The sequence below is a fragment of the Python bivittatus genome, unplaced genomic scaffold (genome assembly GCF_059951505.1).
Source record: "Python bivittatus isolate LINGU-HERP-01145 unplaced genomic scaffold, Pbiv_v1 ctg000430_np1212, whole genome shotgun sequence".
Classification (NCBI taxonomy): Eukaryota; Metazoa; Chordata; class Lepidosauria; order Squamata; family Pythonidae; genus Python; species Python bivittatus.
In genome coordinates, this window is record NW_028277071.1 from 3,710,162 (window position 1) to 3,728,510 (window position 18,349).

The 18,349-nt window shown below is 37.0% G+C and overlaps 1 protein-coding gene across 1 annotated transcript in view; it reads left to right on the forward strand.

Annotated features, from left to right (window-relative positions):
- LOC103054450 (uncharacterized) overlaps positions 1-18,349 on the forward strand; it is a 66,825-nt gene that overhangs the window by 11,372 nt on the left and 37,104 nt on the right. Inside the window, exon 4 of the mRNA XM_088144018.1 lies at positions 5,958-6,304. Within this exon, the coding sequence (XP_088000144.1) occupies positions 5,958-6,304 (347 nt within the window). The remainder of the gene's footprint in view (positions 1-5,957; positions 6,305-18,349) is intronic.

An 18,349-nucleotide genomic window follows, 5' to 3' on the forward strand; every position in this document is an offset into this window, starting at 1 on the left:
ATTGACTTCTGACCCTTCTTGAAACAGATAGAAGTAACAATATGCATCAAACTCTTACTCTAAATTTAAAATATAACTTCCATTATTTCTATTAACCCATATTATTTCTAATCAACAAATCCATACAATATAATTTCATTTTCTTCTATTTCCTGCAAAAAATCCAAAAGAGGTTTCCAGTTAGCATTAAAATTACACAATGTCTTCTTTCAAATCAAAGCAGTCAATTTTGCCATCTCAGCCAACTCCATCATCTTCACCATCCATTCCTCCACTGTAAGTAGTGTCTTATCTTTCCACCTCTGTGCCTGTAAAAGCCTTGATGCTGTTATCATATATAAAAACAAAGTTCCATGAGTTTTTCTAACTGTTTAATCCATCATACCCAAAAGGAAAGTCTCTGGTTTTGCTTGAATATTAATCTTTAAAATCTTCCATATACAAATATGTATCTCATTCCTCCTCCTCTTCCTCTTCCTCCTCCTCCTTCTCCTTCCTTCTCCTTCCTTCTCCTCCTTCTCCTCCTTCTCCTCCTTCTCCTTCTTCTCCTTCTCCTTCTCCTTCTCCTTCTCCTTCTCATTCTCCTTCTCCTTCTCCTTCTCCTTCTCCTTCTCCTTCTCCTTCTCCTTCTCCTTCTCCTTCTCCTCCTCCTTGCTTTTTTACAAATCCACCAGAGATGATAGAATGTCCCTTCTTGTTCATATTACCAGCATACATTCAAAGTACCTTTATACATTTTAAAGAGTTTTTCTGGCAACAAGTACCAATGAAACATCATTTTATAAAAATTCTCTTTAACATTGTAACACAATGTAAATTTCAGTCCTTTCTGCCACACATTTTCCCATTGTTCCATCTGTATATTATAGCCAAGGTTTCTAGCTAATTTTATCATACAATCCTTAATTGGTTCATCTTCTGTCTCTAGTTTCAATAAACGTTTATATATCTTTTCAATAACATGTTCATCATTAGTACATACTTCTGCTTCCAATTCAGTCATATTCAAAACCATAAGTCCTCTTACCTATTTTAAATCTGTCTTGTAATTGTACATAAGAAAATCATTGACACATGTAACCCTCTGATCCCAATTCTTCTCTTGTCTTTCATTTAAAATCCTATTGAGAAAATTGCAATATATCACTATAAGTTAACCATTTACTTTTAGTTATAATTTTTCTTTTATATAAAGCTTCTTGTAGTGACAACCATAGAGGATCTTTTGGAGACCACATAAATGTATATCTATTCCATATTCTCAGTATGGTACATCTAAGAAAATAATTTTTAAAGTCTACATTAACTTTAACTTTATCATACCCTAAATAGCTGGACCCCCCAAATCTTACAGTAAGTCATGCCCCTCTAGTTTCAATAACCTATTTCTCAGTCACCCACTCTTTCATCCAAACCAAACAACAATCTGCAAAGTACACCTTCATGGGAAATCTAAGCCTCCTCTTTCTTTAGCATCTTGTAAAACTTTGTACTTAATTCTTGATTTTTTTACCTTGCCACAAAAATTTAGATATATCTTTATGCCATTGCTTAAATGGAACATATGTTGTTATAACAGGTATTGCTTGAAACAAATTTAACATTCTAGGTAAAACATTCATCTTAATGATTGAAATTCTTCCCAGCACTGACAACTGTAGTTTTTCCCATCTTAACATATCTTTTTTTAATTATGTCTTAACATAATTATTCTGAAACAACATACAAGTATTTGTCAAACTCACCTCCAAATATTTAATCATTTTTCCCACCTTAAAACCTGTTTTATCAGTTCTTCTTGTTCTTGTATGCTCATATTTTTCATTAACATTTTAGTCTTTTCTTTATTGATCTTAAAATGAGCTAAACCACCAAATTCTTTCAACTTCTTTAAAACTTCAATCCCCTTTAGGGGGTCACCAACACCAAGACCAAATCATCTGCAAAATCTCTCAAGTTATATATCCCTTTCTTGATCTTGATGCCTCTTATCTTCTCATCTCTCCCTACATCTCTATTCAAGACTTCCAAAGCTAAAATAAACAACGAAGACAGCAGGAAGCCCTGTCTCTTTCCCTTTTGTATCTCACATGATTTAGTTAAATCTCCATTCACAATAATTTGTGCTTTCTGTGATCTACAGATTGATTTCACTTGTTTTATAAAATTCTCTCCAGTAGTAATGTATGGCTGTGAGAGCTGGACCATAAAAAAGGCCGAGCGCCGAAGAATTGATGCCTTTGAACTGTGGTGCTGGAGAAGACTCTTGAGAGTCCCCTGGACTGCTAGGAGGTCAAACCAGTCAATCTTAAAGGAAATCAACCCTGATTGCTCATTGGAAGGATCGATAATGAAGCTCAAGCTCAGATATTTTGGTCACCTAATGCGAAGAGAGATCTCTTTGGAGAAGACCCTGATGCTGGGAAAGATTGAAGGCAAAAGGAGAAGAGGACGGCAGAGGATGAGATGGTTAGATAGCATCACTGAAGCAATGAGCATGAAACTGAGCAAACTCAGGGAGGCAGTGAAGGACAGGAAGGCCTGGCGCAATATGGTTCATGGGGTCACGAAGAGTCAGACACGACTTAACGACTAAACAACAAAAAATAAAATTCTCTCCAATTTCCTATCTTCTAAAACTTTAAACATAAAAGGCCCATTTCAGTTGTTAAAAGCTTTCTCTGCCTCCAAAAAAATTAATGCAGCTTGTTTTTCATTATGTTGTTCCAAATATTCTATAATGTCCAACAGCATTCTAACAATATCTTTTAATTGTCTTTAGGTAAAAATCCACACTGACCTTCATAAATAAATTCTTGTCATATAACTTTAAACCTATCAGCTAAGATCACTGTGAACAATTAAGAATTATTATTCAATAACAATATTGGTGTATAATTTTTAAAGTCAAATCTTTTCCTTCTTTAGGTAGTAACACTATATTAGCCTCCTTCCAGTATTCCACCTTCCATCAATATAAAATTCATCATAAATTGGAGTGGTTGTAGAATTTCTTCCCCACATTTTTAAACATATGATCACAGAAGCCCATCTGGTCCTGGTGCTTTATTTGGTTTAATCTTTTTAACAGCTTCATATACTTCCATTATTGTTATAGGACCGTTCATAATCTGTCTTTGTTTATTTGAGAGCTTTGGCAAATTTTGCTTTTTGATATAGTCATCTATTTTCTGTAGAGAAATTTCTTGTCTTTTGTATAAATTAGAGTAATACTGGTGAAAGATTTTTTGTATAGTCTCATTGTCCGTTATTACAGTATCACCCCCTTGAAGTTCTGTAATCATTTTCTTTTCTTTCTCCTTTCTTAATTTATATGCCAACCATCTCCCCAATTTGTTTGCAAATTGATTTTTGTTTGTTTCTTTTGCATAGCTCATCTTTTTTTCCAATTCTCTCACTGTTAACATAGATAGCTGTTGCTGTAAAAGTATAATTTGGTTTGAAATACTTAATTTTTTGTGGTGCAAAATTTTAATTCATCTTCTTTCTTCTTTATCTCATCCAAGATAGCTTGCATTTTTTCTTGATTCCTCTTTTTGAACCCAGTGTTATGCTGTATGAATTACTCTGCAATAAAAGTTTTGCTTGCATCCCAAACCATTCTTAGATCCGTACCTGTGTTTAAATGGTTCTCAAAAAATTCCATTAATCTTTTTTTACAATCTTTCTCTCTCTTACTTTTGTAGCAACATTTCATTTAGTATCCATGGAAATGATTTAGATTTTCTTTTAAGAATCAAACTCACTGGGTTATGGTCAGAAAAAGTCTTTGGAAAAACTATACTTTAGGAGTATTAACAGGCAAGGCCTCTGAAATCCAAATCATGTCTATTCTTAAGAACAATCTATGTCTTTCCGAAAAATAAGAATATTCTTTAGAAGTACTATTTTTTTGTCTCCATATATCCACTAAAGATAAATTGTCCATAAAGTTTAAAAATATTTCAGGTAGTTTACCCTGATTCTTTTTAACTTCCTTCTCTGATGTTCTATCCAATTGTAGGTATACCACTCCATCCCAATCTGACATCAGGTAGCCATTTTTCAGAAAAAAGTATAAATTTTTCAAGACATTTTTAAAAATTCCTTTATCTTCATTTGGGACAAATAAAGTCCCAAAATTAAGGTTTTAATTCCTTGTACTTCAACTTCTGCTCCAACAACTCTGCCATATTCATCATCCATATACTAATTTGGGTTTTAATTCTGGATTAACATATCACACAAATCCATTAACTTTTTTTGAACCTGCTGAAATAAATTCTTGACCCAAATTCTAATAAATCAAAATTTTTATGGCTTTTTTGCTAATATGAGTTTCTTGTGAACAAATTACATTTTGTTTATTTTTTTTTAAGATTGAAATCACATCAGTCCGTGTCCCCCCCCCCGCCCCCACTCTGCCTTCTATTACTGTGAATTGGAATGTTTTTGCAACCATCCAAATGAATCCTGGAAGAGACATGTCACCTTGAATTTGACACTTTCTAGAAAAAGAATCTTAAAGAGAGGAAAGACCTTCAAATGCTTTCTCAGCTCAGTGTTAGATATCCCCCACCACCCGCCACATCAATCCTTCCCAATCTATATAATCTAGGGCTATTGTTTGCTAAAGACCAATATTCCAGGTGTCTAGAGCAAACAATGTGCTATATCTTATGTGTGTCTGAATATATATAACAATTAGATAGCAACTGGATGATACTGAAGCACAAATACATTGACACAGTTTATAACTCTCACTGAAGGTTCCTCACTCATAATTACCAACACACGTTGGCTCTGGCATTTGCTGTAAAGGAGATCAATGAACATTCTGAGATTTTACCCAATGTAAGCCTCGGTTTCCACATTGCTACTGACAATCTTGAAGAAAGTTCAACTTATCTTTTAGCCCTGGAATTTCTATCTACAAAAGATAAATTTATCCCAAACTACAAGTGTAATGACCAGACCAATACGGTAGCTGTCATTGGAGGACCACGTAGTAAGACCTGTCTCAACATGGCAACCACTCTGTGCCACTACAAGTTTCCTCAGGTGAGACACAAACATGGAGCAAGATTCAAAGTTCATTTGCTATTTATTACTTGCAGATATTGACTTCTCATGATAACTCTTCTCATAAGTATCCCACAACATCTGGCAAGAATATAACCAATTCATGGTCTGCAATGGAAATCATCACCACTGCTGTTCTTTAACACAGTGTGAACCTTCCTGATGCTAAGTTGGTCAACTGATAAGGAAGGCTCTTATGCCCTTTCTACCCAAACCAGAAAGTTGGCTTACACTAAGGCTTGGGGACTATCTTCAAAAATTAAGCAAGGATGCCAATAAACATACATACATATTGTACATTTTTCTTTGGAAAAATGATTTTTTTCATCTATTCTTCTCTCTCTCCCCCCCCCCCATTTAGATCACATATGGATCAGCTCCATTAATGAATAATGAAACAGCAGCACTGTTTGTCAAGTGGATGTTCCCAGATGAGATGCACCAGCTTAAAGGAATACTGCACTTACTGTTGCATTTTGGATGGACCTGGGTGGGGTTGGTTTCTCTGTATGAGGAAGATAGAGAGAGGTTCATTCAGAAGAGTCTTTCCATATTTTCAGAGAGAGGAATCTGCTTTGCCTTTATAGAATGTCTCCCGCAAATGATGTATGGAAATCAAGCTGCTGAAATGGTGGAAGAGGCAGATAAATTGTACAAAGTGATCATGGGAAGTACAGTCATTGCAGTGATCTTGAATGCTGAGATTACAAGCATGGTGACTTTGAGAGTAATCATCTTTCTTTTAGATTCTGATGATATTCCAAAGGAGAGAAAAGGCAAAGTTTGGATCATGACAGCCCAGATGGAATTCACCTCCATTCTAATGCAAAGACAGTTGCCCATTGATTTTCTCCATGGTGCTCTTTCCTTTGCAGTTCACTCAAAGGAGCTGACAGGATTTCAAAAATTTATGTGGAACAGAAACCCAAAGTTTGAAAAAGAAGATGGCTTTATTAGGGACTTCTGGAAAGATGCATTTGAATGCTCATTCTCCAGTGAGATGATGGATGGGAATGCTGAAAGAACATGCACTGGAGAAGAGGGGCTGGAGACTCTTCCTAATTCTGTGTTTGAGACCACCATGAGAGGTCTGAGTTACAGCATCTACAATGCAGTCTATGCTGTGGCACATGCTCTGAGGGCCATGTACTCCTCCAAACGCAAAGCCGGTCGAATAATTGATGAGAGGAGATGGAAACCCTTGCTTCAATCACCATGGCAGGTAATGCTGGCTAATGCAAAATTTGGGGAAATTATCAGTTCATGTAAACAGTATTGGAGGATTTTCTTTTTCTTTTCTTTTTCTTTTTTGTTTTAGCAGTTAAAATGAAAGATACTTTAAAGATAGTTTTGAATGCTATTGGTAAATACTTGGTATTGTAATATGAAAAAAAATAAAAAAAATAAAAACCTGTTATCTTTTTCCAATGTTATTTCAGTCATCAGTTCATTTATGCAGTACTGGATAGAATTTGAAAGGATTTTTTTAAAATATAGAGAGGGTTAAAATGTATAACATATGAACACAGAGAACATTTTGAATGTATGAAAGTATGAATGTATACATATATGAACTTACTCAATCCATGATATTAGACAGTTTCAAATGTAAATGTTTAATGCCTCTTTTGTTACTGACTAGTATGTCTATTCTTCACCTTTTTAATTTTGGAAGGATGAAGAGTCAAAGAGAATGACTTTTCCATGCATTCATTGATGGGCCCATGCATTGATATTTCCTAGAGAAACATAAATTAAATCTCAGGATCCAATACAGCGCTTTCCGGACTGATAGCACAATCTCTTAGCTACTATGGTTTTCTATGTCTCCCTTTGAGTGTTAAGAATTCCCAAAGACTATTGAATACTTCTATTCCCTTATCATCAAAGTCTCACCATAAGGCAAGGTGAAAAGACATGACAACAAATCTTGTGGAAATGTGAATAGTGTTAGTTCAAGTGGATAGCAATTTTGCCAATGAACTGTATGAAGGAAATTTCCATTTAAATTTGTTTTAAGTTATCCTTTCAATAATTTTTAAAGGTAACCCTTTAGTTGGAAGGAACAGCCATCTTGGCCTAGAATTTTCTATGTTAGAGGATTTTATCTTCTTTACATTTTATGCAAGCAAAGTGAATTCACAATTCCTGGATCACTCAATTGATCAGAGCAAAAAGATCTGTCAGATTTCTCCATTTCCCAATTTTGTGATGGAATTCTCATCTCAAAAAATGTCAAGTGAAAAATTTTAGTTAGGCAATAGGGTAGAAAGTGCATGTGATAAAAGCATATTTCTCTTTCAGTTTTAAATAAGGTAGACTGAGGCAAAGTTTATCAGGTTACTTTTCATTAAACATAGGCCAAATTGAAAGGAACAAACTGAGATTTGTCCAAACCCTTCAAGAATCCTGTTAACTTTCCTGTTTATTTTTTATTTCTTCATTTAGCTCCACCATTTTCTGCAGCAAGTCTCCTTTAACAACAGTGCTGGGGAAAAGATTTCTTTTAGTCCAGAAAGGGAATTATTAACTGAATTTGATATTTTCAATTGGGTCACATTCCCAAACCAGTCCTTTCTCAGAGTCCATGTTGGGAAGATCGACCCCATGGCACCCCCAGACAAGCTCCTGACCATTTCTTCCAAGGATGCTGTTTGGCCCCACATATTTAATGAGGTGTGTCTCATTTTTCACTTTCCATGAAATCATTTAGCCACTGACCCATGTGAATAAATGATTAAACAACAACAACTTGGATTAAGCTATTTAACAGCCTCAGACTATTTTTTTCCCCTTTTGGATGTGATATGAACATAAACTACTAAAATATTAAATAGTTGGCTTAAAGTTTAAATATCCACAACATTTCTTTAGTTCCAATCCAAAGCCATTCCCAGTAAGCAGGATGTGTTTCTTTTACATTTGTAAAAGAATGACACTCTAGAAATTTATAACAGAAACAAATCAGTATTTGAAACTGCATTAAAATATTTTAAAGATGGGAGACATGTTTCATGGATCCATCTCCTTAGAATTAATTTTTTAAATGGCTTTTCTGAAATAAATGAAATACCCAGCAGAAACTCTGTTTTTGAAATACATTTGAAATATATTGGATGTATATTTATTTTGAAATAAATAACTGAAGAACAAAAAATTTTTGCTGAAGATTCTATCTATCTTTAAATAGCTTTCCTAAAATAGATGAAATAACCAGAAGAACCTCTGTTTTTGAAATATTTCAAATATATTGAATATACATCAAAATATTTTGAATATATATCTCAAAAACAAAGGATTTCTGCTGGAGATTATCATATTTTTATGTATGTATGTATGTATGTATGTATGTATGTATGTATCTATCTATCTATCTATCTATCTATCTATCTATCTATCTATCTATCTATCTATCTATCTATCTACCTAGATCTATTTTAGCTTATTGAAGTGCAGCACCATTTCTAATATGATTGCACACTATAAAATTCATTAAAGAAGAGGGGGCAGTATAGATTTTTCTAAAAATAGAACATACATCAATCAAAAACCTTCTTTCTGACCTATTTCCACATTTCTGAGAATTCTAAAGTTGATTTAGAAACAACATTATACCCCAGTTCAATCTAATAAATTCAGAGAATCAAATCCTCAAATATATTTGGTGGATGAGCCCTAAGTAAACATCTTTTGGAAACAGGCGAGTAAGGTAATGATCAGTATTATTTGAAAATCATTAAAGAGAAGACACAAAATTATTTGTTTTTAATTTTCTCCAGGCTGCAAAAATACAGCTTCCCCCCCAAAACAGTTACTCTGCTATAAGCAGCCAGATTGAAAATAGCTCAGTTTTGAAAATCAGATTTTTGCTATGAGAAGCTCACAAAAGTTGAAATAAATATGGCCTCTGATATCAACAGAAAAGTCAACCAAACTATAGTAAGAGCTATAGTAAAAGTAGGACACCAATGAAAAAAATTGGAACCTCAAAGAAAGCATGTTCCGAGGGCTACAGGGTTTATCGGTCTCCCACACCAGCTTCTGGTACTGATTTCCTTGGAACAGATCTTTCAAATACTATGTTTGACATGATCACTCCATTAGTGTAATAGGTGTGATATAAAGAACAGTTGAGGGATTCAGTGGGGAATTTAAACCAGAAAGAAAACTGGAACATGGAAGACCAAACTTTGGATTAGAGATGAAGATTTGGGGTATGTATGATGAAAAGAATAATCATGAAACATAAATTGTTCATGTGAAAGAATTCTGATTTTATTTATTAACAGGCATTACCTCTTTCCATCTGTAATGAGAAATGTCCTTTTGGCCATAGCAAGATAAAAGTGGAAGGGAAATTATCTTGCTGCTATGACTGTAAACTGTGTCCAGAAGGGAAGATAGCTGACCAAATGGGTAAGCAAAGGAAAATATTGAACATATCAATGATTTAATAAATATAAATGACGGCTGAATTTTTAAACAATATTATGGTGACTTAAAATCTTGAGCTTTATATCATATTGTACAGGTCAGCAATGAATTATCTGAACTAATGGTTCTTAGTTCAGTAAGATATTTGATGATAAAATGAAGCAGTTCACTCTAACTAGGAGGATCAATAGATTTCTCAGATTTGGATTGTCTCTTCTTAATTTCCCTTAAAAAGTTATAAGCAGTTTTACAGGAAACCAAATTTTATTGGGGGACTTTCCAAAATCTTCCTTTGTACCTTCTTTTTGGAAGTAAAGGTAATTTTGCAATGGTAGTATTTTTTCACTGGTTTCTACTTGGTTTTACTTCCTATTTCACCCAGATGTATTGACTGATTCATTTCCTTATGGGACTTACATTGCTGCCTATCCCATAAAATGATCCTAGGTGGATCACCAGAAACCATAAAAACACTGGACCAGTGAGCCCCCAAACTCAATTCCCCTTCCAGCCAACACTTTAGGGAAGAGCCAGGTGTTCCTACCCCACTACAAGGATAAAAGGGCAGGGATCCCTCAAAACTCAGATGGGAGAGTATTGCAAAGGGCTGGTACAGCTACAGAGAAGGTGCCCCTCCAAGCTCCCATCAGATGACAACATTTAACAGAGGGGACCTGGAATGTGCCCAGCTGGCAGACCTATTGGGACAGGCAGATAGCCTTGGAGAGAGGTGGTCCCATCAATAACTTGGCCTGGTGATATTTAGTTTTTTAAAGGTTAAAAACAGAAACTTGAACTGCACCCAGAAAACAACTGGGAACTTGTGCTGCTCACACAGCAGTGTTTGATTCAGGTGAATCATGGGGTACCCAGAACTGCATGTGCCACTGCATTATGGGCAAATTACCATTTCCAAATGGTCTTCAAGGGTAGCATTTTGTAGAGTGTACTCCAGTAATCTAGTTGGGAGATCATTAAGGCTAGAAATAACTGTAAAAGTCACAGCATGTTGAAATAGAACTGATGGTGCTTCAAAATAATAGCATTTCTATGAAAGCTTGTTTTCCTTCCTTCCTTCCTTCCTTCCTTCCTTCCTTCCTTCCTTCCTTCCTTCCTTCCTTCCTTCCTTCCAGACTTAGATGATTGTTTCCCATGTCCAGAAGATCAATATCCAAACAAGGATCGGGATAGTTGCCTTCAAAAAACCATAACATACTTGACTTATCAAGAGCCTTTGGGGATTTTTTTGGTAGTGATTGCAGTGTCCTTTTCTTTCATCTCAGCTTTGGTGCTGGCGATCTTCATTAAACACCAGGGCACACCCATCGTCAAAGCCAACAACAGAAATCTCACTTTTATCCTTCTCATTGCTCTCCTCCTCTCCTTCCTCTGCACTTTGCTCTTCATTGGGCAACCTGACCAAGGGAAATGTCTCTTGCGACAAACGGCTTTTGGCATCATCTTCTCTGTAGCTCTTTCTTGTATCTTGGGGAAAACAACCATTGTGGTTCTTGCTTTCATGGCCACCAAGCCAGGCTCCCAAATGAGGAAGTGGGTGGGGAAAAGGCTGGCGATTTCTATTGTCCTATCTTGCTCTCTGGCACAATTCTCCATTTGTGTAGTGTGGCTGGCACTTTCTCCCCCATTCCCAGATTCTGACACGCACTCCATGGCTGAAGAAACTGTCCTGCAGTGTAATGAAGGATCAACCACAATGTTTTATGTTGTCCTTGGCTTTATGGGGTTCTTGACTGCGGTCAGCTTCACCGTGGCCTTCCTAGCTAGGAATTTACCTGACAGCTTCAATGAAGCCAAGTTTATCACCTTCAGTATGTTGGTCTTTTGCAGTGTTTGGGTGTCATTTGTTCCAACTTATCTGAGCACGAAGGGGAAGTACATGGTGGCAGTGGAGATCTTCTCCATTTTGGTTTCAGCAGCAGGATTATTGGGCTGCATATTTTTCCCCAAATTGTATATCATTATACTGAGACCTGATTTGAATAAGAAGGGGCAACTAATAAAGAAATGAAACTGAGTTTTATACCAGACCCCTTGAATGGAGCCCAATTGGTTACTCTTAGCATGTTGGCTTCTTGCAGTTTTGGGGTTCTGCATTCTTTCTTTATATTGGTACATCAAGGTGACATACAAGGCAGTAGCTCTGACAATCTCTTCCAAGTTCACTTCAGAACCTGGAGAACTGATTCTCTTCTTTTGTTTGAAATGTGAGATAATTATTCTGAGTCCTAATCAAAGTAGAAGGGAATAGCTAATCAAGAAGACAATGCTGTGTGAAAATTAGTATTTCATGTTATAATGTGCACTAATCTCAAAATGAAAGGGTTCGTATCCTGCAGCCGATGAACTTCACAAAAGTCTTGCTAAAAAAGAAAGAAAAAGCCTCCCATTATTCTCCACAGTCATTTTTTAAATGTAGAGGAAAATCCCCACTAATACCCCTCCTTCAAACTGCAAATTTGAGAGCAACCTAGGTGTAGTGGGTAAATTGCTGGGCTAGAAACTAGGAAAGCATGAATTCCAGTTCTTCATTAGACATGAAAGCCTAGGTGATATGTCGTTGTTGGAATTTAGAAGAGCATGGTGTTGTAGAATTGATTCTCAGCTTCTATCATATACAGTGGTACCTTGGGTTACGAATTTAATCCATTCCGTGACTCTGGTCGCAAGTTGAGATAAAGTTTCCCATAAGGTTCAATGTAAATACGGTTAATCCGTTCCACCCTCCGAATTTGGTCACACCCCAAGGTAAATTTCCCCATAAGGTTCAATGTAAATACGGCTAATCTGCCCTCCGAATTTGGTCGCACCCCGAGGTAAATTTCCCCCATAAGGTTCAATGTAAATACGGCTAAACAGTTCTGAAACATATGCATTTTATTTTTAAACCTCAAAAACATGAAAAAAAAGTACAGTATAGCACAGAGTGAAGAGGGAGAATGGGGTGGGGAGGCAGTTATTGTTTGGAGGGAGAGTCCCCCTCCAAAGGGACATCGGGGAGATCTCCTTCAGGGGTTTCCTCTCTTCTTTGCCTCTTAGCTGCAGGCTCAGTTCTGGGGAAAAACCGTCTAAAGTCAGTTGTTTTTTCCTGCGCTGCATAACCCTCCGGAAATGACATGCTGACAAGCACACCAAAAACCTTCCAAACGCCACAAAACACACCACAAGCCTCACCGAATGTCTCCTTGCTACTGTGATCTCACCCACAGGAAGCCACGACCACGTGGGAGCAGGGAAAATGGCTGCAGATCCAGTTCGTAAGTCGAGGTGGAGTTTGCAAGTCGAGGTAAATTTTTGGGGCCGGAGCTGGTCGTACCTTGAAAAATTCGTAAGCAGAGGCGTTCGTATCCCAACGTACCACTGTAATTCACCTTGTTCATGATGACAACTACTATGCCTTTGTCAGCTTGTTCAGTTACTGTATGATGTCACTCTTATTTGTGAGACTTGGATGACATCTCATTCTGCCCTGCTGAGATTGTTGCATAAAGTGAGGGTTCTTTTTTTTTTCTTAAAGGTTTTCTGATATTTTGTTGTTGTTTTTAATTGATGATTTTGGCTTTATCTTGATGTTGAAAGCAATCATTTTAGAAATCCAATTCATCATTGCATTCATCTGGCAGTATCCAGGTACCTTGTGTGTGCGTGTGTGTGAGAGAGGCAGAGACGGGGGCTGAGAGAGGGGGGTGAGAGACACAGAGAGAGAGATCTGCAGTTCTATAGTACCCTGGAAGATATTGACTTGACAGTAATCGTTTTGTCTGTGTTTGTGTCCTGCCTACCTTGAAGTAGTTGTGGGGCTTGGGTGTTCTGAGGAGAATAAGGGCTATACCAGAGGTTCAACTATATTGGACAGGTCTTATCAGAGGAGCCAGATGAAGAGTGTCTTTCCCATTAACATTATGGTGAGATGTAATGTACAGAAACCCATACCGGATCAATCTTCACCTGGGTCAACAAGGACCGCGCTAGGTATTCTAGTTCCTGGACATCTAGTGACAAGTGGGCTACAGGACTCATGACTATTGCCTGAGCAACCAGGGCCAGCAGCTGCAGAACTACTGGAAGAAAAGTTGTTTACTGTTCACAAATATAGGAAGACTGAGAACAAATAAATAATGATCTGCTATTACAAATCAAGTCCAATGAGAAGAGGATATCTGAAAAGAATGTACAAGTTCTAGAAAAAACAACATCCAGAATCAGAAATAACACAATAGAGGTGAGCAGATTAACATCGATTTATAACATGAAATAAAGTCTTCACAGAAGTAGAATTGGAAGAACTGCAAAGGTCTACCTGGGGCAAAGAAATCAAAGCCTTGCCAGGAGCAGCTTAGACTGTAGCAGCAAACCAGAGGGAGTGAGCAGAAGAGGAAGCCAGCACAGATATTATATAATTTTCATTCTAAAACCAGGCACCCTATCCTTTGCCTTCACCTCAGAAAGAGCAAAGCCCTCTAGCTTAAAAAACAACAAAAAAAAAAAAAAACCAGCAGAAGGAAATGAAACAAAGAATAACTGAGCATCTAGAACAACACAAAAAGAAAAGAACAAGGTCACCTGCATTGAAGCTTCTTATAAAGAAACAGCTAGCATAGGTATTAAAACATGCCAATACTGTCATATCCAATATAAGCACCAGCTAACTGCAAGAAACAAGCCAACTGATGTACAGTACAGCTCCAGTTATAACTGAATACCTTGGATGCCAAATCAACAAACAAGAAAAAAAGGCAAACGTTGCACCACCAAAATAGAAGATCAGGTTGGAAAATAAGATCAGCAGTGCTAAGATCAGATGCAAGCAAGCTAGAATACATGAAGGAAAAAAAGCTGAGGAACAAGAAACCAAAGAATACCTGATCAAGAAATAGCACATAGAAACAAGGAAGATCAAGGAAGCACTGGAAATAATAAAGCAGCAAATAACAGCCATAGCCAAAAAGATCAGCAGATAGGAAGCTCAAATTGCACACTACAGGCAGAATCTCCAATTTCAGTCAAATCACAGACGCTTCTACCAATCTATCAATGGAGAGACTGCAATGAACCAGTCAACACCTGACAAAGAAGGAACAGTGCACTTCTGGGTGCAGCTATGGACAACTCAAAGAAATACAACAAGAATGCAGCTTGGATAAAGGAGGTGGGTAAGATTCAAAAAGAAGCTGAAATTAAAGAACTATATAACAGTAGAAATGATGGAGAAAAGGGCAAGGAAGATCAAGAGTTCATCAGCACCATGTGAAGATGAACTTTATGGTTTTTGGTTGAAAAATCTGACTGGTCTGCACCCACACATTGTCAACCTGTTTAAGAACATATTGCAATGAGGTGAAATTGAAGATTGGTTAATATCTTGCAAAACCTACCTGATAATGAAAGATCCAACAAAAGGGGCAGCACCAGGCAACTACAGGCCAATTATCTGCTTACCACCAGCTTTCAATTTGCTTACTGGTGTGGTAGCTGATGCTACCAACAGCATCTAGCTGAAAGCAAGTTCTTTCATCTGAGCAGAAAGAAACTGCCCAAACTGCAGAGCAAAAAAGGCCAGCTCCTAATTGACAAGATGATTTTGGAAAACTGTAAGAGAAGGAAGGATTGGATTGATTACAGGAAGGCATTCAACTCCCTCCCACATGACTGGAAGTGCCTAGATGTAACAGGAGTCAGTAGAAACATCAGACACTTTGTGCAAAGATCAACAACATAGTGGAAGACACAGTTGCTGGTCAATGGTGATTGACTGGGAGAGATTAATATCAAGAGAGGAATCTTTCAAGGAGGGTCACCATCATCACTACTCTTTGTCATGACAGTGATTCCTCTGTCAACAATGCTGGAATAGAATTGCTGCTCAACACTGTCCAAATATACAGTATAGCCAAGAGTTTGCAATGGAGTTTGGACCGGACAATTATGCCACCCTTACCATTGACAGGGGAAAAATAATAAAAACTGGAGGAATCACGATGCCCAGTTAAAATAACGTCAGTAATCTGGATGAAGAAGATCACTACAAATACCTGGGCATCCTTGAAGCTGACAACATCAAGGACACTGAAGTCAAGAAGAAGGTTAGTAGTGAATACATCATGAGAATGAAGAAGATCTTAAAGTCCAAACACCTATGCAATTCCAGTCATTAGATACATAGCTGGAGTAGTGGACTTAACTTGAGCAGAACTAGAAGCCCTGGATAGGAAGACCAGAAAAATAATGACAATGAATCATGCCCTTCATCCACCCAGTGATGTTGACAGACTCTACCTACCAAGGAGCGTAGGTGGGCGTGGAATGTTACAAGTACACCAGACAGTTGAAGAAGAAAAAAAGGCATTAGAAGAATATCTGAAGGACAGTGAAGAATAGCACTGAAGCTAGTACACCGTAAAGGCTTACTGAATACTGAAGAGACCAAACTGGCCTACAAGAAAGACCAAATGAAGAATAGAAAAGAGACATGGCAAGGCAAAGTATTACATGGGCAGGACACAAAAAAACTAGCAGGCAAAGCAGATAACAAGACCTGGCAATGGCTAAGAGCAGGAAAGTAGAAGAAAGAGACAAAGGGGCAAATTCTGGCTGCACAAGACCACCTTAAGAACAAATGCACACAAAGCTAGAGCTGAGAAGACAGAAATAGACAGCCTACCTCAGGTCCCTTGGAAAGGACTCAATAGGTGGATAAAAATACTAAAACCAGTCTAAACATCTGGCTGACTATGTGACCCACCATAATAATCAGTAGAATTTAGATTAAAATATAAGGGAGGCTGTTTTGTTTGTTGTTGTTTAATTGATGACCGTGGCTTTTTTTTTTTTTTTTTGCATTCTTAAATATATTGTTTTGTTTTATTATAAGATGCTAATACTAAACTAAATTACCTGGATAGAGTGGTACTAATACAGTACTGACTAGAACTGGTTAACCCCATGATCATTTAGATAACTTAAACCTTTAAAGGTAAGGAAAAAACATTCTCTATGGTTTCTGAAATGTCAATGAACAAAAGGTTGCTTAAATTGTACATTTAAAGCTAAGTGTGAAATTAATATACAATTGCAAAATGCATTAAATTATTTTGTAATATAATAAACATTCCCATGTTGGGCTGATTACATAAGACTGAGGTCTCCACTGTATTGTTATTTATTGTTGTTTATAAACATTAGTAAGAAAATAAAGAAAAAAGAAGAAAAGGAAAGGAAAGGAAAGGAAAAGGAAAGGAAAGGAAAAGGAAAGGAAAGGAAAAGGAAAAGAATGAAAGAAGGTACTTAGAAAAGTAGTTCAGTATTTGGTTTCTAACTTCCCATTAATTAATTTATCAAGGTTTCATAGCCCCCAGCTCATGCACTTAATGTGGGCAACATGCATAATACAACAGTCCATACACAGAAAAAAAAAAATAATAAAAGGCAACCAGATTAAGTTAAAATGATATTGACAAAATGGCAAAAAAGGATACAAAAGTGTGCATTCCAATTAACTATCCTATAACCATCTAGCAGGCTCCCCTCTATTATGTGATCCCAAGACCAGTTGTCAAAACCAAGTTTTAAGGGCCTTCTGGAAGGGCAGCAGGGTTGGGGCAGCCCCACTTCCCGGGAATGATGTTCCACAGAACTTCTCTGATGAATGTGTTAAAGTCCTGGAGAGACAACACATATCTCTTCTGGAGTATGACTGATGCCTTCCCAAAAACAAAGGTGTAGACTCTCTTTGTTGGATTTCGAGTTATGGACAGCTTTATAGTTAATATTCAGCTACTTGAAGTGAAACTAGTATAACCAGTGGTAATCCTTATAACTCTTAAAGTAGTGGTATTATGTGGATTAAGGACATGAAATTTTTATTTTTATTATTATTCCTTTAAGTCAGTGTTAATTCCTTGTGACTCTCTGGACTAGTTTCTGCAATTTTCTTGGCAGGATTTTGAGAACTACCATTACTTTCTTCCTAGGGCTGAGAGGTAGTGACAAGCCCAAGGAAACCCAGCTCAGTTTCTACCTAAGGCAGGACTAGAAATCACAATCTCTTGATTTCTAGCCTAGTGTCTTACGCAGTACACCAAATTGACTCATGACATTATTTGATGAATTTCCATTTCTTTTCCTACCTCTACTCACTCCTTTTCATATCCATACTCTTACATGTACATGAACATGTTACTAAGCATATGCATTTATTCAGGGACTCTCTATCTCTATCTCTATATTCCTATGCACCTCTAAATCTACATCTCTCTCCCTCACTCTCTCTCTCATCTCTCTCCCTCTATCTAGAGGAAGACACAACAGTTCTTCAGTCTTGGAGATTTTTTTAATGGGAAGCAACTTAGGCATCCAGTCAAGATCCCTATTTTATCAAATGACAGCATGGTGCAAATGCTGCAAACATTGGTCACTCTGAGTTATGCCATGATGAAAAAGGACACTGGTACATAACTTACACTATAACTTCATGACAGATACTGTAACTTGTCTCTCTTACTTTTCATGAAAAATCCCATGAACAGGAGACAAATCAGGAAGGTTGGCAGTACCAACAAAGTAAAATACAGCCAACGCTTGTGGCTGAACAGTCACAGTTTCAATGTCCAGGAATTTTTCTCCTCCATAAATACTATTCCCTTTCCTAATTATCAGGACATGTAGCTAGCTAGAGACAGAGGGAACTAGCTAAATGATGATAGAAAGAAAGAAAGAAAGAAAGAAAGAAAGAAAGAAAGAAAGAATGAAAGAAAGAAAGAAAGAAAGAAAGAAAGAAAGAAAGGAAGGAAGGAAGTAAGGAAGGAAGGAAGGAAGG